Raw genomic sequence first — 17,179 nt, 5'->3', positions numbered from 1 at the left:
CCGTGGACAACAACAGGATATGCCACAACTGACAGTGCCAAGGAGTTAATTAGATCTGCATACTGCTTGTTCTGCTGAGTTACAAGACTATTTTGCTAATGCTCACTGCTTTTACTCTTTGTCTCCCTGAGAACCTGCACAAAAATCAGCTTTAACTTCAGAGGCTGCTTACTGGGCTGCACAGGACAGACCTGCAATGCCAATACATAACCACAAGAATCACAGAATGGTTTGGGTTGGAAGGAGACCTTGAAAATCATCTAGTTCCAACCCCCGGCTGTGGGACACCTTCAACTAGACTGGGTTGCTCAAAGACCCATCCAACCTGGCCTTGAACACCTTCAGTGACAGGGCATCCACAACTTCCCTGGGCAGCTTGTTTCAGGGCCTCACCACCCTGACAGTAAAGAATTTTGTCCTAATATGTAATCTAAACCTACTCTCTGTCAATTTGAACCCATTTTCCCTAGTCCTGTCACCACCTGCTCTTGTAAATAGTCTTACCCCATCTTTCCTGTAAATTCCCTGAGGTACTGGACGGCTGCAACTAAGTTACCTGAAAGCCTTCTCTTTTCCAGGCTGAACAATCCCAATTCCTTTCCTCATAGGAGAGGTACTCCCCATCCCTCTGATCAACTGAGTGGCCCTCCTCTGGACTTCATTGACCAGGTTTATGTCCTTCCAGCGCTGGGGGCCCCGGGCTGGATGCTGTGTTTCAGCTGAGGTCTCACAAAAGCAGAGTAGAGGGGCAAAATCCTTCCTTTCCCTTGCCCTGCTGATTTGGATGCAGCCCAGGATAGGATTGACCTTCTAGTCTGCCAGTGCACATTGCCAGCCCATGTCATGTTATACAGGTAAGAGCTGTCTTACTACAATGTCATCTTACTATGGTGGCATCTCTTCCTCTGAGCTTGTTCAATTATGATTCCTGTCTACCATGAGTCCAGTCAAACTGAGGAGATTTTGGAAGGTTATGAAGCTGTGCTTTAGAACTGGAACAAACCTTTCTTTACGCTAAGTCAGGAGACAAGAGTTTCTCAAGCAGCTGCAGCCTGAGACCAAACTGCAGGGAGGCTCTCATAATCCCTCAAGCTGCTGAAGAAATAAGGGAAATCAAACTGTAATGACAGTCTTTACAGTAAAAGAGAGGGAAGCTAATGGTATGGACCAGTGAGGTGGAATACTGGGGGCTGATACCCTTTCTTGCAAGTACTTGCAGAAACTGATAAAACGGGACGTGTGAAAAGACTGTGGCCAGTTGGGCTGTGTGACTTCAAGTATCAGCTTCCTGCCTAAGAGAGCTTTTCCCCAAGAGCTTTAGATGGGTGCAACCCTGAATACAGCAGCGTTTTGTTCATACCTAGCAAAGACAAAGGGCAATGTATGAAAAGAACCAACAAGCCAGTCTAATGGAAAAGCTAGGATAGCAGAATGTGATGGAAGAGCTGTGTGTAGCCCACTATGCCAGATGCACTCTTGGTAAAGAGAGGATGGCTGGGGAATGGGACCTGTAAGCATAACTGCAGTGGTTAGCCTGGACAACTGAAAGACTAGGAGCAGCTAGCAGGAATGGTTAGCTAGTGCACCTAGACAGCAGGACAGCTCAAATCACAGGGTCGGCTGTGGTTGGGATGAGACCTCAAAACTGTGCAGAATAGATACATCTTATTGGTCTAACTCTGGGCCTTAACAGCAACAAGCTGTGAGTGAGCTGCACTGATAGAGATGGGGAGCAGACAGCTGCCCTGGCAGTTGCCTCAGCAGGAAACAAAGATTTAAATAGCTTTGGCTGCACTTTTGAAAACGAGTACTTGGTTTTTGATGATGATCCAGTTTATCTTCCAATTGACCCCTTCTCCTTTCAGTAAAATACTGCTTAAACCATTTGATTCACTGCTGACAAATGAGTCAAAAGCCTGCTTTGTTTTCCTAAATTTCTGGATGGGACACCAACTGGAGTCATTAAGATTCATACAATCTTAATTCAGCCTTGCTGCTGATCAAAGCTTGGCAAAAAGTTTGCAAAGGCTTCTCTGTTTTGCACAAGGGTAGCTTTCTGGAGGGGCTAACTCCTGAGGGAATTATGAATTAACTTGGACTCTCCATTCTTCTTGAATGTGGCAGATTTTGGTCTGCATTTGCTAATGAGTATGGATTTCAGCTGTTGTAAATCCTACATGAAAGCTATTGGGCACAAAATATATTGTAGACAGCAATCATCAGTGAGAGCAGCAAGATGCTATAGCAACTTCATAATGACGAAGTTTTGTTTTATTTAACATGCATCCTCAGAGCTCAGTAAAGCTCATTCACTCCAGAATGTTTCAAAATAACCAAGTGGTTTGTGTGTTTACTTCTGCCTCCTTCTGCATTTGCTTGTTCACCAGAGAATATCAGAGTTGCAGCTTCTTCCTACATGAGAATTTTGAATCTTTGTTTTCCTACCACACCCTTCTTGCTCTGTCATGTCACGTGCTCCTGGCATTCCTCATGTTATTGAGCTCTCTCCCAAAGATTTTTGACAACTAGCTGTCTGCCCTCATCTCTTTGACCAGGCTGGTTCTATTCCTGGTATGATTTTGCTGGTGTTAGTGGATGATTTTATTCTTTAGCCTTTGAGACCTAAACAACCTCTGATCATTCTTCACAGCCATGCCTGATGACAGGTCTCTTATCTCCCAATACAACTGGAATGTTTTGCATGCTCCTCCTTCACTTTGTTGCTCATGGGAGACACTAGTCTCATGCTGGGCTCTAGTCTCTCCCTATTACTCAATTCCTTGCTGTTAAAAAAGAATGAACTAATAAACTAACTTACTAACTAACTTCCTGAATGCAAAGTTAGCTTCTATACGTTCCCTTCTGCTGGGCCACCATTCTAAGGACATTTGATCTACATTAGGTTGTAGGATTTTTAAAGTTTGTATCATCTTTAATTTTTGTAGCATTCTCTATCATGATTCTTGTAAAAAGAGATCTTTTCTTTGACTGTTTAGAATGGGATCACCCATTTTAATGTCTCTTAATGCTTCCTTCTAAAGCAAAAACCATAGGATTTTTGAGGGCATAGGTATTTGATCTTTGAGTAAGCCTAATTTGTAAATACAATTTTCTTAAATAGCAGACTTAGATTTTACTTCCACATGCATTTCTTTCATTATTTAAAATCGCAGCAGGTTTTCAGGATGAAAGTTCATTTTTTTTGCTTTCAAAGAACTTCATAAGCACCTGAGTTTTATGTGATATAGTAGAATTTACCTCAGGTAATTTCAGTTTCAGTATTTTATCATTACATATAACACATGGTATCCATAACACATGGTTAATATTAAAAAGAAGCAAAATTATAGTGGTGCCTGGTATGGATATGTTATATCACCTCTTCTTCTGTTTATTTCACCATCTCTTTTTTACTACAGTATTCATTTACTGTCTACAGGCAGAATGTTAGTACAAATATAATTTCTGTAGTTTCTGCTATGAAAATTAGACATCTTTAGAGCATCTTAAACTTTTCATTGATTATTGTCTTTTAAAATTTTTATAATTGCTAAAAGCAATCAAAAGCTGATATAAAATAGTACCTAACTTAGCAAATCTATAATAAACCCTCCACTTGTAATGTCTTAAACTAGATAAAGATACTGAATTTGGATTGAACTTAGCAAAAAACCCTGGCTGTCAGAATTATCCATGCCTTGTAAGATCTGAATGGAAGGGAACATTCTATCTTGTTCAATTTGTATGTTTAGTTTTCTTTCTTACTGGTATGTCTTCCCATTGCTGGCTCTTCACAAGTTCATAAGAAGGTTCTGTTAAATCAAATTTCGGAACAGGGAAACCAGGGATGGCATTGTGCAGATGGAAGCCAAATGTCACCAGCCAGCTGTTAACATCTGAAAGGGAATAATTATAAGAAAAAAACAGAGAAAAATATTAGAATTGTTCTGTATTTTGCAACCAGACAATTTTTACATATAATAGCTTTTGGCATAGTTGATTTCTTTTTGTATGGAAACAGCAAACCTATAGAGGAAACTTTCAGTTCTAAACTTAAAAGAAGATGTCTATATAAGAGTTGCACTAGGCTCAGTTGAAAGGTATTGCAGAGTTCAGCAATCAGGCTCTGATGGCCTCGGTGACTTCCAGAACAATTAAGGGGAGATTTCCTTGTCATACAGCCTAAACCAACTGGAATTTCATGGTCATGTTAAACATGCTTTATGTCATACCCTCATCATCAATACTTTTAAACAAAGCCAAAAAAAAAAAAAGTACTGCAGAGCACATCCTGTCCTTTTGGTGTGTGTAATGACTTCAAACTACTCCTGAAATATCACCTACATGGCCAATTACCTTTTAAATGATTTGGCAGATATTTTTTGTTGATTCAAGAGAAATATTTATCTTAAAATAATCTTTAACATTTTCAAATAAATGCTATGCCTCATGAGGTGCTGCATCTAAAACTGCCAGGCAGCCAAATTACCAATTGTAATACTAACCTTATATAAGCAGTGTCTGCCTGTGCATTTCAGACATCAAAGATGTTAAGAAAAGAACCAAAACTGTATTTTGAGGGCAATTTCTGAACTAAGTGCATGATTTTCAATGGCACAAAGAATCTGATTCCAACTGCATTCCCTACAGCACATGCTGCTAAAAGAGGACAGATTCAGAGGTCTGTTTTTATTCTTACTCCCAGGCAGCCTGCTAGCAACCCACTTAATAGCTGCTGTTTGTTAAATGAATGCAAACCCACTTGATTCCCAGGATGCTCTTCTAAGTGGTAGTCTCACAGCTCCTAAGTAAGTGGGGCTGAGCCCTTCCTGTAGACTGGCAATGTCTGTGTAAATTGGATTATTTACACTTAATTCAAATACAAAAAAATCAAATGTATTGGAGCCATACATTTTTCCCAAAATTCTGGTGCTGTGTAGTCAGATTTTTGGTGTGTAGAATAATGGAAAACACTACACATCACTAACTCTAGAACAACAAAATGCATATAGGTTCTCTAAGAATTGAGATATGAAAGTAAGCACGTTAGCACCTTTTTCTGCCAAAAGAGAAGTTCAATCCTTTTTCTATACTATCCTACTCCTCCTTCTATGCACCTGGCTGGGTACACATTACTTTGTGCTAGTCCTGGGGCTTACTGAGCAATTGACATTAGCAGTCTTGCAAAAGTCTACACTGGAAAATATCAGCCAGCTTCCAGTGAATATTTTCTGTGATGCTGGTGTGTTAAACTGGTCACAGGAGGACCCTTTCTGCCTACAGTCTCACTCCCTCTAAGCTGGACGCCTGTAGATACAGCATCCCCAAGCTGCAATCAAGTAACCTTCTCTTACCTGTGATATAATCCTTCACATCATGTATTTTACTGGCTGGGTTGTTATTTCTAAACATGTACAAATTAAAAGGAGCTGGATCCTTCCCAATTCTCTTCCAGATTTCAATATCAGGTGTTGTCCACCGGCCTGCCAGTATGTCATAATCTCTTTCTCCAAAGTGGACTAGTTTGGTCAGTGGGTCGTATAAGCCTCCGTGGAATCCAATTACCAGCTGGAAGTCAAGGTTAGAGTCAAAATAGATCTCTCCATAGGCAGTGTATTGAATTTGTTTAAGCATGAGACCATTGCTACTGAAAACAGCCAGTGGTGTCCCTGTATTGTCTGATGCAATGTAAAACTCATCTCCACTGCTAATTTCCATGGCAAAAAGATGTCCTTGCAGATCATAGTACAGAGATGTGATTTCAGAACTTGAGTGGTTATAGACATGAGTTATCCTGGTTGGATAGGTAAGGTCTGCATAGAAGAACTGGAGATGCTGCCCAAGGCTAGTTTTACTGGAAACGCGTCGTCCGAGTCCATCATAGCGGTAAATCACTGTCCACCCGCTGCCTTTGCTATAAACTCGAGTAAGAAGGCCCTTTGAACTGTATTCAAAGATTTCGGTACCCCTCTGACGCAGAAATCCGTCCTCATCCAACCTGTACTGTACATCTCCCAGCCGGGTTATTCTGTCTCGCAGGTCGTACCGCAGCGGTGTCAGACGGGCGCTGCTGCTGGGGTTCAGCAAGTGCAGGTTGCCGTTCAGGTCATAGTTGTATCGCCACATTATTTTTTCATTCAGATAAACTGTCTGGAGCTGACCATCTACATCATATTCGTAAGCATATTTGGTGGTGTTGGCAAATGGCCCAATCTTAATTTCTCTTTTCGTCACTCGTCCCATGTTGTCATACTGAATTGTAATCCAATACATTAATGACCGAAATATTTCATACTGAATTTCCTTGATGCGCCCATGTGCATCGAAGTGTTTTGTGTATGTCATTACAGCTGTTGAAATGATCTGGTTAATATCGTAATATATAACTCCAAATTTTCCAAACTGTTCAACTTTGCCAGAGATATCGTCAAACTGGTAGAGATCAATAGGCAATGGGGTTTCATTGATGACACCTTGCATGCTAGTCACTCTGAAGCTATTGTCATAGCTGTAGTCAAATCGGGCATTTACCATTCCGTCTTCACTAAAGCGGAAAATCTGTCTGTCAATCAATGGGCCAATTTGTCTGTATCTAATGGTGCAGATAAAACCATCGCTTTGGAGGTTTACTGTTTTCAGGACTCCTGCTGTCTCATCATAAGTAAAACTAACTCTTGTACTATCATATAAAATTTCTGAGAGCTTCGTCTGCCGTCTGTACTTGAATAATACTCTCCGGCTTGTCCCCAGGAAAGCAGTTTGAAGGAGCTGCCCTTCCTCGTTGTAGTCCATGATAACAGAAGCATTGCTTTCTGGGGGGTTGTATATGTTCCGGTAATAGCCGATGGAGCGGATAGTCTGCATGGTATGACGAGCAACACTGGGCATGGTGACAGCGGAGAGCCGATCCAACAAATCATATTCGAAGATATACTGCCGTTGGCTATGGAGCAGAAGAACCATTGACTGAAAATTAAGAACAGATTTTTATCATGTGACAAATGGTGCAGTATCTCCCTTCCTGCCACATACTGATACTATTTCTTCACAAAAATGTGACATTCCCACTTGAGAAAATTATCTCCTCTTTAATTGAGTTATCATTGACCTTACATGTTGTTAACATCTCCCTGCCTAATTTACTTGTATGCCTAATTGTAAGGGGTTCTGTAATTAGTAGTTCCACATTCATAATTTGCTACTTGTTATGACTGTATCACTTTTTTATCAAGCATTCACAGCTAAACAGCAGATTGTCAATGGATTCAGATAAGTCATGTTTAATATGGGAAGAAGTAAAACTGTCTTAGAGCCATTAACTCACGAGGAGAAAAACATATGGGAGATACAATTTCTCTCTTACAATTAGAGATGATTTTGAAGAATTTGACTAGCCTGAAAACTCTGAATACTGTGTTCTTGTTCAGTAAGCTTTTGAGACACAGGCAAAACAATTGTTTGATTATTCATATCGAAAGGAGCCACTTGAATTATTCTGACATTTTCCTAATGTGTGGCTATTATGTATCATAGGTCTTGATTAAATTAAGTCTGTGGTAACTAGGAAACAGTATTTGATGAGCAACACCTTCAACAGAAATATATTTAAACCCCTAAAAGACATGGATTGTCTTTCTGCATATCTCACAAGGGTGATTTTCACAGATATTTCTAGAAGGCGCGCTATCATTCAGCAATTGTTACATATGTATTGATTCCTAATCTTTTGCCTACCCCTTATTTTGATGCCACAACATATAGCAAGTACAAATTGACAGCTGTAACTATTTAGAAAAAAGAGCTTTTCTTGGTAGTGAAAAAAGCCCACAACAGCAGAGCATTTGCAAACAAATTATTTTCAGTTGAACTGAATTGCAGATAGTCCCTGTACCTTATTTTAAGTGTTAAGATAAAAGGTAAATGCAGATGCTTCTTGTTAGTCAGTGGCCTAAATAATTTAAAAACACATCAATTCCTAGCAATTACGTACAGCATGATTACATATCTGTGGAATGAAACATTCCCCTTGGAATCACATGTTGATACTTAGAATAATTGCAATGTGCTTCTACTACCTATTTTTGCTTTGTATGCAGCAGTGAGGTGCTGCAGAATTTCAGCACATTCCAAGCATTTTAAAAAACCTGAGCGTTCTTTACCTTTTCCAAGTATGTGTAACTCCAGGTTTTCCCATCAGCAAACACTCTAGACACTATCCTTCCCTGTCCATCATACTCTATTTTTTCACTAGTCGTGCCTCTCTGTATGCTGCCTATTTGACCTGTGGATGCATAGGTGACATTGACAGCCATCAGCTTGCTGCTCGGGAGCCACAGGGTGGGGTGCCCTGACGTGTCGTAGGCAATCCTCAGCAGGAATTTACGGTGGTCATCGTAGATCTTCTCTGTCTTTGTGGTTCGATCAAAGTCAACTGAAAGGAGGTTTCTGCCATTAACCTTTTTAAAGCAAACAAAATGACACAATAAATCATGCTGTTCAAACCCCAGCAACCTGTTATTTCCACAAAGCTAGCTATTCTTTAAATACCATTTATAGTGATTGATTTGCTGTATGTGTAAAGTATTTTAGCAACTTCTTGATATAACTGTAAGGCACTATAATAGCATCTACCTTAGAAGGTCTGGTTATATGAAGAGAGGGCTCAGAATTTGTTGCAGTGTTTTCTTTCTTGATGCTTAGTCAACTCTTAAGGAAATACTGAAAGCTGTGCACTGAAAACTTTGGTAATAAATGGGGTCATTTCAATACAAACTAGTTCTTTTGTAAGCAGTCTGAAATATATCTAGAAAATTATTGTCAAAATATATTCCCAGCAACTGCTTTTCCAATTCATAACAATCATGCTAAGAAAGAACTGAATCTCAGTCCTTCACAGCAAGTATTTTTCAAAATAGCAAATGCAAGATTAAGATCTTCAAAAGCATGTTAGGTCTTCAAATTAAGGTTAAACCGTTTTTAGAACATAGGCATTCCCCTTCAGGATCAAGTGGAAATTTAACTCAGTATACTATCCACTGCTGCAATGTATTTATAAGGCTGAACTCCTTAGTAGAGGATTATATCTTTCTCCTAGTTAACTGACTAATTAAAGCTGACTACCTAAAGCCATAAATGACTGGAAGACTACTGAACCATTGAAAAACAGTTGAAAATGCTTTGAAGTTTGTAAGTATTGTGATTTGAAAATAAAGCCTTAGCTTTATTAATGCTTTATATTAAATAAAGCCATAGATACATTTATGTTGAAAACTTGTTATTGATATATATAAACTACAAGTGATGGATAGTGATTTCTATGTAATACTTTTACACTGAAATCCACCCCCACCTCCCTTTAGTGTTCAAAATATGTCAACTTTCAATTTCATTGAATTGGCTCTCCTTTCTGAATTTATGAAAGGAAAATGTCTGGTTTTCTTTTCCTATATCAGTATCTTTGCACTTCTCCATTCCTCTCAGCACTGAATTGTGCTTTAGTCTTCTCAAACAGCCCTCAAGGATTTCTTTGTTCATCTGTAAACCATTTCTGTATCTGCTGTGTCTTTTTAAAGTTGTTCCATGTGGGGTGAAAAACTGATAACTGAGATTTTTTTCAACACTGTATTTTGTGAACATGTGGGAAGTAGGGTAGAAATGGACAGAGAGCTATGTGTATTAAGAATTAAAAAAAAAATCTGTTTCAAGTACCTCATAGATACATTACAAAGGGTAAAGAAAGATGGCTAAATAACATTCAGAAAAGAACAAGGGAATAGATAGGGATGCACCAAAGAAATGACTGGAAGATTTTTGGATTTTTCAGGCTGAAATTTCAAAACTCCACATGCCATGGATGTTGGTACTTAAAATTGAGGCTAATAAGCTTCAGAGAGATCAATATAAATTAGATCCTTTATTATTGGTATAAAAAGTACTAAAGTGCTGGTGATAGGTCATAGGTAAATAGGAAAAAAGTTCCTCCAAGTGCTCTCTTTTGCTCAGTCTGTCTCTCTATTTATGTACAATACCTTTCTCTTTGTTTATATGAAATCACTGCCATGAGAAGAATCTGCACTATCAATTTAGGAAAAACAGTAATCACACTTTCATGTAAATCTCCTAAGTAAAGTACACTAAATCTAGCAGATACACAATAGCTGTTTTACCTATTTAATGAACCATCAAAAGTTACTGAAATATAATCTGAAAAGTTAATGCTACAAGACAGATTCTAGAAGTAAGTTAAAGTTAAGTGCGAAGTGCTTCCATTCAACTCCTTTTTTGAAGTTTTTTTTACTTGTTTTCAGGAAGTTTTTCTTTAAATATTCTGACATCTAGCATTAGCTCATTTACTTAAATTAATTTTTAAATTTCCTTTGTCTCTGGCTTTTTTTTCCCCCCAGTGTCTGCCTGCACTCATCTCTGCATGTCCCGGCCTGTTTTGCTTCTCTGATTTTTTTCCTTCCCTTTCTCTCCCCCTCCCCTTCCTTATTTTACATTTAATTATGATTTTTATAAATTTTCTTGTCCACCTCTCAGGATTAGACACTGAAGTTAAAATGGACTCTTCTGATTTCTGAACTGGCAAGGAAAGAAGGGTGGTTTTATGGTTAAGGCAGATGTCCAAGCAATTGTGGTTAATTTCTTGGCTAAGCACATCCTTCCTGTATAAATTGCAACAAAGTACTTAATCCACTGTCTGACTGCCCTAGCTGCTAACTGGGATGGTAACATTCCTTGCCTTTTCACTTCCCATTTGTCAGGTCTGTGTAAGGGCAGGATATGAGGGGAAGGAAAGGAAATACTTCTTCCAGCCAGTTTCCTGCTTTCAGATGTTGCTGACAGAGCTCTTGCATTCAGGAATGTGAGCTTTTGGTGAAATTTTGGCTGTTCTTGCCTAATCCCACAACAGAGATGGCAATTAGAGTAACAATGAGTTTTGGTGAAATAGCTTGTTTCATTGGGCAGTGTAGGGATGGAATAACACATCTCAGCTAAAGCAGTGCCTTTCTCTAAAGTGCTTCTTAATAACATCTCTGCTAGAAAAATACTTTTAAGGGAAAGTTGAATGTTTTTCTTGTGTCCAAGATAACCACACTCCAAATACATTTGAAACCTCTGGATTTCATTATGATAAAAACTGTACTTGAGGAAATTTCCAGTGAAGAAACACTTAATGACACAAAACTGAGTCTTCTGACAGTCTTTACCTACTTACCTGATATGTTTCAGTAATTTATGTCTCCATCTATTCTCCTCTACTTTAATTCCTGTTTTTCTTTCCAGTGAGAAGTATGAAATCTGTCTTTGATTCCTCTGTTAGAGGAATATATTGCTGTGTCTTCCAGAGAGATTCAAGAGGTAATGTGAAAACTGGGGACCTCTGCATAGCCTGGAGTATGTCAGGTCTCAAGAGGAGACTCCTCTTGTGAGCTCCCTTGTCTGTGTTACCTGTCTGCTCTGGGTGCATCCCTTGAGACAGAGTTCATGCCAGCTCCTTTATCTGAGACCCTCAGTCCAAGGCCCTAAAAAGGCTCTTTCATGCAGAGGACTGGCAGCACCTTTGCCCACAACCTGCTTATAGACCAAACATACAGCCCCAGAGAAGAACTAGCTTATTGAACAAAATTACAAACCAAGTCAGAGCAAAAGCAAAAACGACTGAAGACTGTTGAGGAAGGGCAACATAATTCCTAATTAATTTCTTTAGAAAGATTACTAGTACTGGGTAGAACTAATATTAACAAGATAGAAGACCAAGAGAGTAGCTGACAGTGTACTTTTTACCATAAGATACTGCATATGTATAACACAGTGAGTGTCACAGAGATGGGTACCTTTACTGGCAATACATTTTGTCACTGTTTCTTGTCTACATTTGTCTTCTTTGCAGAAAAATGTTGATGACATATCTGTCTGTACATAGAAATGATGAGCTCCATAAATTATTCCTGTTCTTCTTTCTCTTGTTTTCTTTTTCTGCTTTCCTACATCCCCCCAGCCACCCCCAAATGACATTTTAGTAATATCTTTCAGTTTAAATAAATTTCACAAAACATTCTAATTTTTTTTTCATTGCTGACAAGTTTCTTTCCTTTTTTTTTGAGGCATTTGTCTCTTATTAGCTCATTCTCCACATGCCCTACTTCTCCCATTTCTATGTAATGAGTATTATTTTATCCTAATCTGTAATCTTTCATTTTCCCTCCCATCTTGTTAAATCTAGCCCTTGTGTTTGCTTTTTTTTTTTGGGGTTTTAATTCTTCAGAGTTAGAGTTGCCCATGACAACTTTACCTTCTCTTTTTAACTGTTACCACCACTGCACTTGAATAACAAAACTTAGTGTCACTTCTGAGAACTGTGCTTGTGGTGATTTGTTTCACTGCCAAACCTCTCTTGGGCTTCTTTCACAAATGACTTGGCAGGTGTATTATACCACTGTGGTATAAAATGACATGCCTATGAACCAGAACCACAAGAATGAGCTTCAGAATTATGACTTCCTTTTCCTCTTCGTTATCAATGTAAGATAGCTGCCACAGGTAGTTACTAATATATTGTTCTTAAGCAGCTGCTGCTGTGCATAATTGTTCTTCCTTCTTGGAAAAAAACCCATTCCTCTTATAGAGAAAGTAGTAGAGAGGAATATAACCTGCATAACAACATTCCCTCCCTTCTTGTCCCAATGGAAGATACAAAATATTTTAAGACTTCAAATGGCAAGAAGTCAAGTGGTCTGAAATTACTTACTTTCATTTGATACACTGCCTAGGCTTTATTTTAAAGAACTGAGTTCATTTCTAATAGTAAGTCAAACCTTTGATCTTGAAATGGTCTCCTGGCAACACAATTTTAAATGCTTAATTTGTGTTGTCTTTACCAAATGGCTGTCATAAATCATAGTTTGCTTCCTACTTGTATTTCATTCGCTATATAGGAAGAAGGAATGCCAAAAAAATGGTAAAGACATATGCTAGAGGAATATGCCATCCTCATGCACACACAGTTAAACCCTTTCTACAGTAAGAATAAGTCTTACTACAATTTTAATTTAAAATTTAAAAAAAAACCATCAAACCCATGCTAACTTATGGTAGAATAATTTAAAACAGGATTCTGAATCAGTTACCTGAATTCAGTACCAGAAAGAAAAACAGGAAGGAAAGCAGAAAATTTTTCTTTTTAGCCATTCCAAGCTAAACCCAACAGTTTTAATTCCACAGAGTGCTGATTTTAGCTGGAGTATTTCTTTACAGAGGCTACTACAGGTCTATATTTTGTATTTGTGCTGAACACAGGGTTGATAACCTAGAAATGTTTTCATTTTTGCTGGGCAGGGCTTCCACAGAGCCAAGGCCTTTTCTGCTTTTGGTACTGCCACACTGGAGAGCAGACTGGGGCTGTATGGGGGACTGGGAGCAGACACAGCCAGGACAGGAGACCCCGGTTGCTCAGTATGTAAAGGGGGGATGTTTGGAGTGACGGCTTTGTCCTCCCAAGTCACTGTTACATGTGATGGGGCCCTGCTCTCCTGGGGATGGCTGAACACCTGCCTGCCCACGGGAAGCTGTGAATTCATTCTTTGTTTGGCTTTGTTTGTGTGTGTGGCTTTTGCTTTCCCTATTAAACTGTCTTTATCTCAACTCACAAGTTCTCTGGGTTTTACTGTTCCAATTGTCCCCGATCCTGCTGCTGGGGGACTGAGTGAGCAGGTGTGTGGGGCTTGGCTACTGCCTGGGGTTAAACCATGACACACAGAAAAGAGCAATTAATAAATAAAATAGCCAATAAATGAAGTAATAAAACCAAGTACTTCCCAATCTACGGTCAGCTTGTCTATAGTGAATATTCTGTGGCTGCTGGTGGCAATACCTACAGGAATGTATTTACATTTCCTCATCCCTTAATGAGAATGCAGTAGATACTGCTCATGCTTGTGGGCTTACCCTAAGCTTTCGGCCAAAGACGTTGACTTTTCCTTGGGTTTGCTCTTTCCGGAATCGCCACTCCACCAGGTTCTGCCCGTTCTCTCCTGGCAGGGTCATGTTTCTCTTTGCCATGGTTGGGTTGGCAGTGCCAGCCAAGACATGTGGCTCTGTCTGGTAGTGTGAGTCCAGGCCGCTGGCGTACAGGATTCTCAGTGAGCCATCATAACCAATCTGGTAGCTATTTCTTAACTGATCTGAAAAGGCCAAAAAGAGAATTCCAGGTTACCTACATGGGTTAAGACTCTGCCTTTGTATTGGACACTTTATGCAATATGTGCATCTTGACGTCACACAACTTACCCAATGGTAATAAAGAGACAGGGTGAGATTGTTAAGAATAAATATATCCCAGAGGAGCAAAAAATGCCTTTAGGACCTATCATCAAAGTTTCTTAAATACTTAAGAAAGTCTCATCCTAATAGTATGTTCTTTGGACTGGCACAAAACACATTCTCTGCTGTTTCATTAGGCATTTTTGGCCTAATCCTAAGCATACTATGACTATTCACTTTTGCAAGTATGTGGTTGCTGGGATATTACAAGTTGCTTTTAAGCTCAAGTATCACTTCATACTATTTCTGTACCTATTTCCCTTTCAATCCATCTCTTCTTTCCAAGATTCCTTTTTAATATAAAGTAAGTATTCTACTTCCCATAGCTGCTTACAAAACCATTTGGTTAGAAAACTTAATGCTACTTTTGTTGCAATACTACTGCTTTTCCTGAACAGTTGTTTCTGTATAGGTGTAAAACTGTGTATGTATCACCCCTTCCTCCAGACACGATGCCCCTAAAGTTTCACTTCTATTTGGAGCTGCTTGTACCAGAAGAAAACAATTTTCAGGCCAGTATCTGCTGAGAAATCTTTTGTTTACAGTACCTTGAACCATGGTATAGAAAGAATCGATTGATGATAAGTTGGAAGTGATGCTGACATCTTCCTCTCTGCTGGATGACTCAATGTCCACTGTAATGGCCCTTTCCATTTCCCCATGAAGGTTAGTGACGACTCCAGTTGGGAATGTAACATTTGTTAGACGGCCCTCGCTATCATAGCTAAAAAAGAAGGTCCAGAAATGATAAATAGCAGGAACAAATTGTCTTCACTTACAACTAAAATGAAGAAAAACACCAGCTACTCATATTGTTAAGGCACTTTTGCTTTTTTTTTGTGTGCTTGGGATAGGCATAGCAAAGACTTCAAACATGCTTTGAAGTACTCAAAAGACTGCTTAACATACAGGAGCCTCAATGGTGATAGCAAGAGCAAACAGATGGATCTTCAGCTCTGCATATTATTCTTTGAAGCGTGACCAGATCCTGCCGCACATCTAATTCACCATTTCAAAGGAAGCATATTTATTGGTACTAAATTCTGCAGCATTCTGTACTTACTCCCTCTAACTGGAGTAGATTTTGCTGTTACTGCAGGAATCCTCAAAATTTTTGAAATAAGGGTATCTTAATAAAAGTGTCTCTTGGGCCTTTCCTATTCAATGAGTACGCAGAACACAACACCTGTACTCCTGAGTGCTTAATGTCCCTTGTATTAGTATGAGCAGAGTCTGGGGTAATATTTAATCTACTTAAGCTGCTTGTAGCTGGAAACCAGAACAGCTAACATCTCTACCTGTGAACTGTTTGTGAACTGTTTGAGAATTGTGACACAAACCATGAGATATTTTTTTCTGTGTCGACTGACATTTATTTAAACCAATATCCATTTAACATGAAAAGGTAGATAGAATTTCTGTAATTGAAGTACATCTTGGTACATGACCAGAGACCATGCTTACAAATCCAAATCCAAACATGCATTTTGGTCACAGTATAAGGAGAGGTAAAGCACTGTGTGAGCTTCTGGTCATAAAGCTTGTCTTTAAGATTAGCTCTTCCAGTGCTAGAGTCCTGATTTGTCAGCCTAGGTGTTCAGCTGAAGCTCCTTGTTTTGAAGTATAGCCTGCCCATAGCTGCAACAGAGAGAAAAAAGCATCCGAAGGAGGATTTCATGCCCGCTTATGACCTGTTTGCTCTCAGTTTTCCATCCCTGTCCTGTGACCATGTAGTGGGAAGCTGAACAACGCCTTAGTCTCTTAAAGTAACTAGAACATGACCCTGCAGGTCCTCACAGTGTGCTAGACATTTCATGCTGATATTTATCATCAAAATTGCTCCTACTGGAAAAGAAAAGCAAAACCAAAAAAAGCCCCCCAAAAGCCCCAACCATATCACTGAGGCCACAGAAACTCTTTTTCTCAAAATGAGAGAATTAATCCTAACAGCTGTAACCCACAACACTAACTTTCTCTGAACAGCATGAGTACTGCACAGCATTGCTGTAACTGAAAGGATTAAGTTAAGAAATGCTTTCTTCCAGTTTGCTTACTCTGTAGATTTGACAGCTTTTTGCATTCAGTCATTTCCATCCTTTTAGCACAGTTGATTTCCTTTGTTTATGTAAGACGTTCACTTAGCAACAGGCAAGAGAAAAGAATATTTAAAAATCAGAAACCATACTGCAAGCCAGGGAAGTCAAGTGAGAAAACTTATTTTTTGAAGTTAAGTACATTTCAAGATAATGAGGTTTCTTCCAGTGTGTTCCTGTCCCTAATTGTGGTTCTTTTTCACATACTGGACTTGGCAAGCTGAGATATTCCATTTATGAAGGAGACCAAAACAAACATACTTAAGTTCCTTGGGCATGAACATGACTGCTAGCCTATTCATGACCTTCAGTCTCATGCCTCAGTTCCAAGAACTTATTTTCATGCACAACTTCCCTTTCCAACTCCCTGGGGAGCATATATTGTCCAATTAGTGTCCTTTTCTATTTTCTGCTTTATGTTTGAAAATGGTACCAAATTACTTGGTTGGGAATTACTTCTATCCTTTGATTACAGTAGTCTGGTACTGGTCTTTATTTCATACAATGCTTACTAAAGCCACAGATGGTGAGATTTCCCTGTAAGAACTTTTTGCCCTTTTAATCACAGTATCTGTGAGAAACTAATTACCATATTTCTCAGTATACCACCTGAGCTGGAAAATGCTACACATCAGTAGTATTCAGCACAGTGTGTGGCTTTAGTGCAGTATGCAGCACTGAACTGTGCTATCCTTCTTTTATGCATTCTTGCTTCCACATTATTATTTTTTGACTGTGCCTATAGTTCTTGAACTGGTCTCGTC

General features: G+C 39.1%; 1 protein-coding gene across 7 annotated transcripts in view; it reads right to left on the bottom strand.

The window, feature by feature from the left end:
- TENM3 (teneurin transmembrane protein 3) overlaps positions 1–17,179 on the bottom strand; it is an 880,089-nt gene that overhangs the window by 3,685 nt on the left and 859,225 nt on the right. For all 7 annotated transcript variants that reach the window (XM_054514645.1, XM_054514646.1, XM_054514647.1 and 4 more), the window contains 5 exons: positions 14,871–15,046; positions 13,948–14,183; positions 8,160–8,456; positions 5,355–6,966; positions 3,766–3,896 (listed from right to left, as the gene is read on the bottom strand). In XM_054514645.1, the coding sequence (XP_054370620.1) occupies positions 3,766–3,896; positions 5,355–6,966; positions 8,160–8,456; positions 13,948–14,183; positions 14,871–15,046 (2,452 nt within the window). The remainder of the gene's footprint in view (positions 1–3,765; positions 3,897–5,354; positions 6,967–8,159; positions 8,457–13,947; positions 14,184–14,870; positions 15,047–17,179) is intronic.

Source organism: Molothrus ater, chromosome 4 (assembly GCF_012460135.2).
Source record: "Molothrus ater isolate BHLD 08-10-18 breed brown headed cowbird chromosome 4, BPBGC_Mater_1.1, whole genome shotgun sequence".
NCBI lineage: Eukaryota > Metazoa > Chordata > Aves > Passeriformes > Icteridae > Molothrus > Molothrus ater.
The sequence above is the reverse complement of the archived record's forward strand: the minus strand, read 5'-3'. Positions and strand labels throughout refer to the sequence as shown.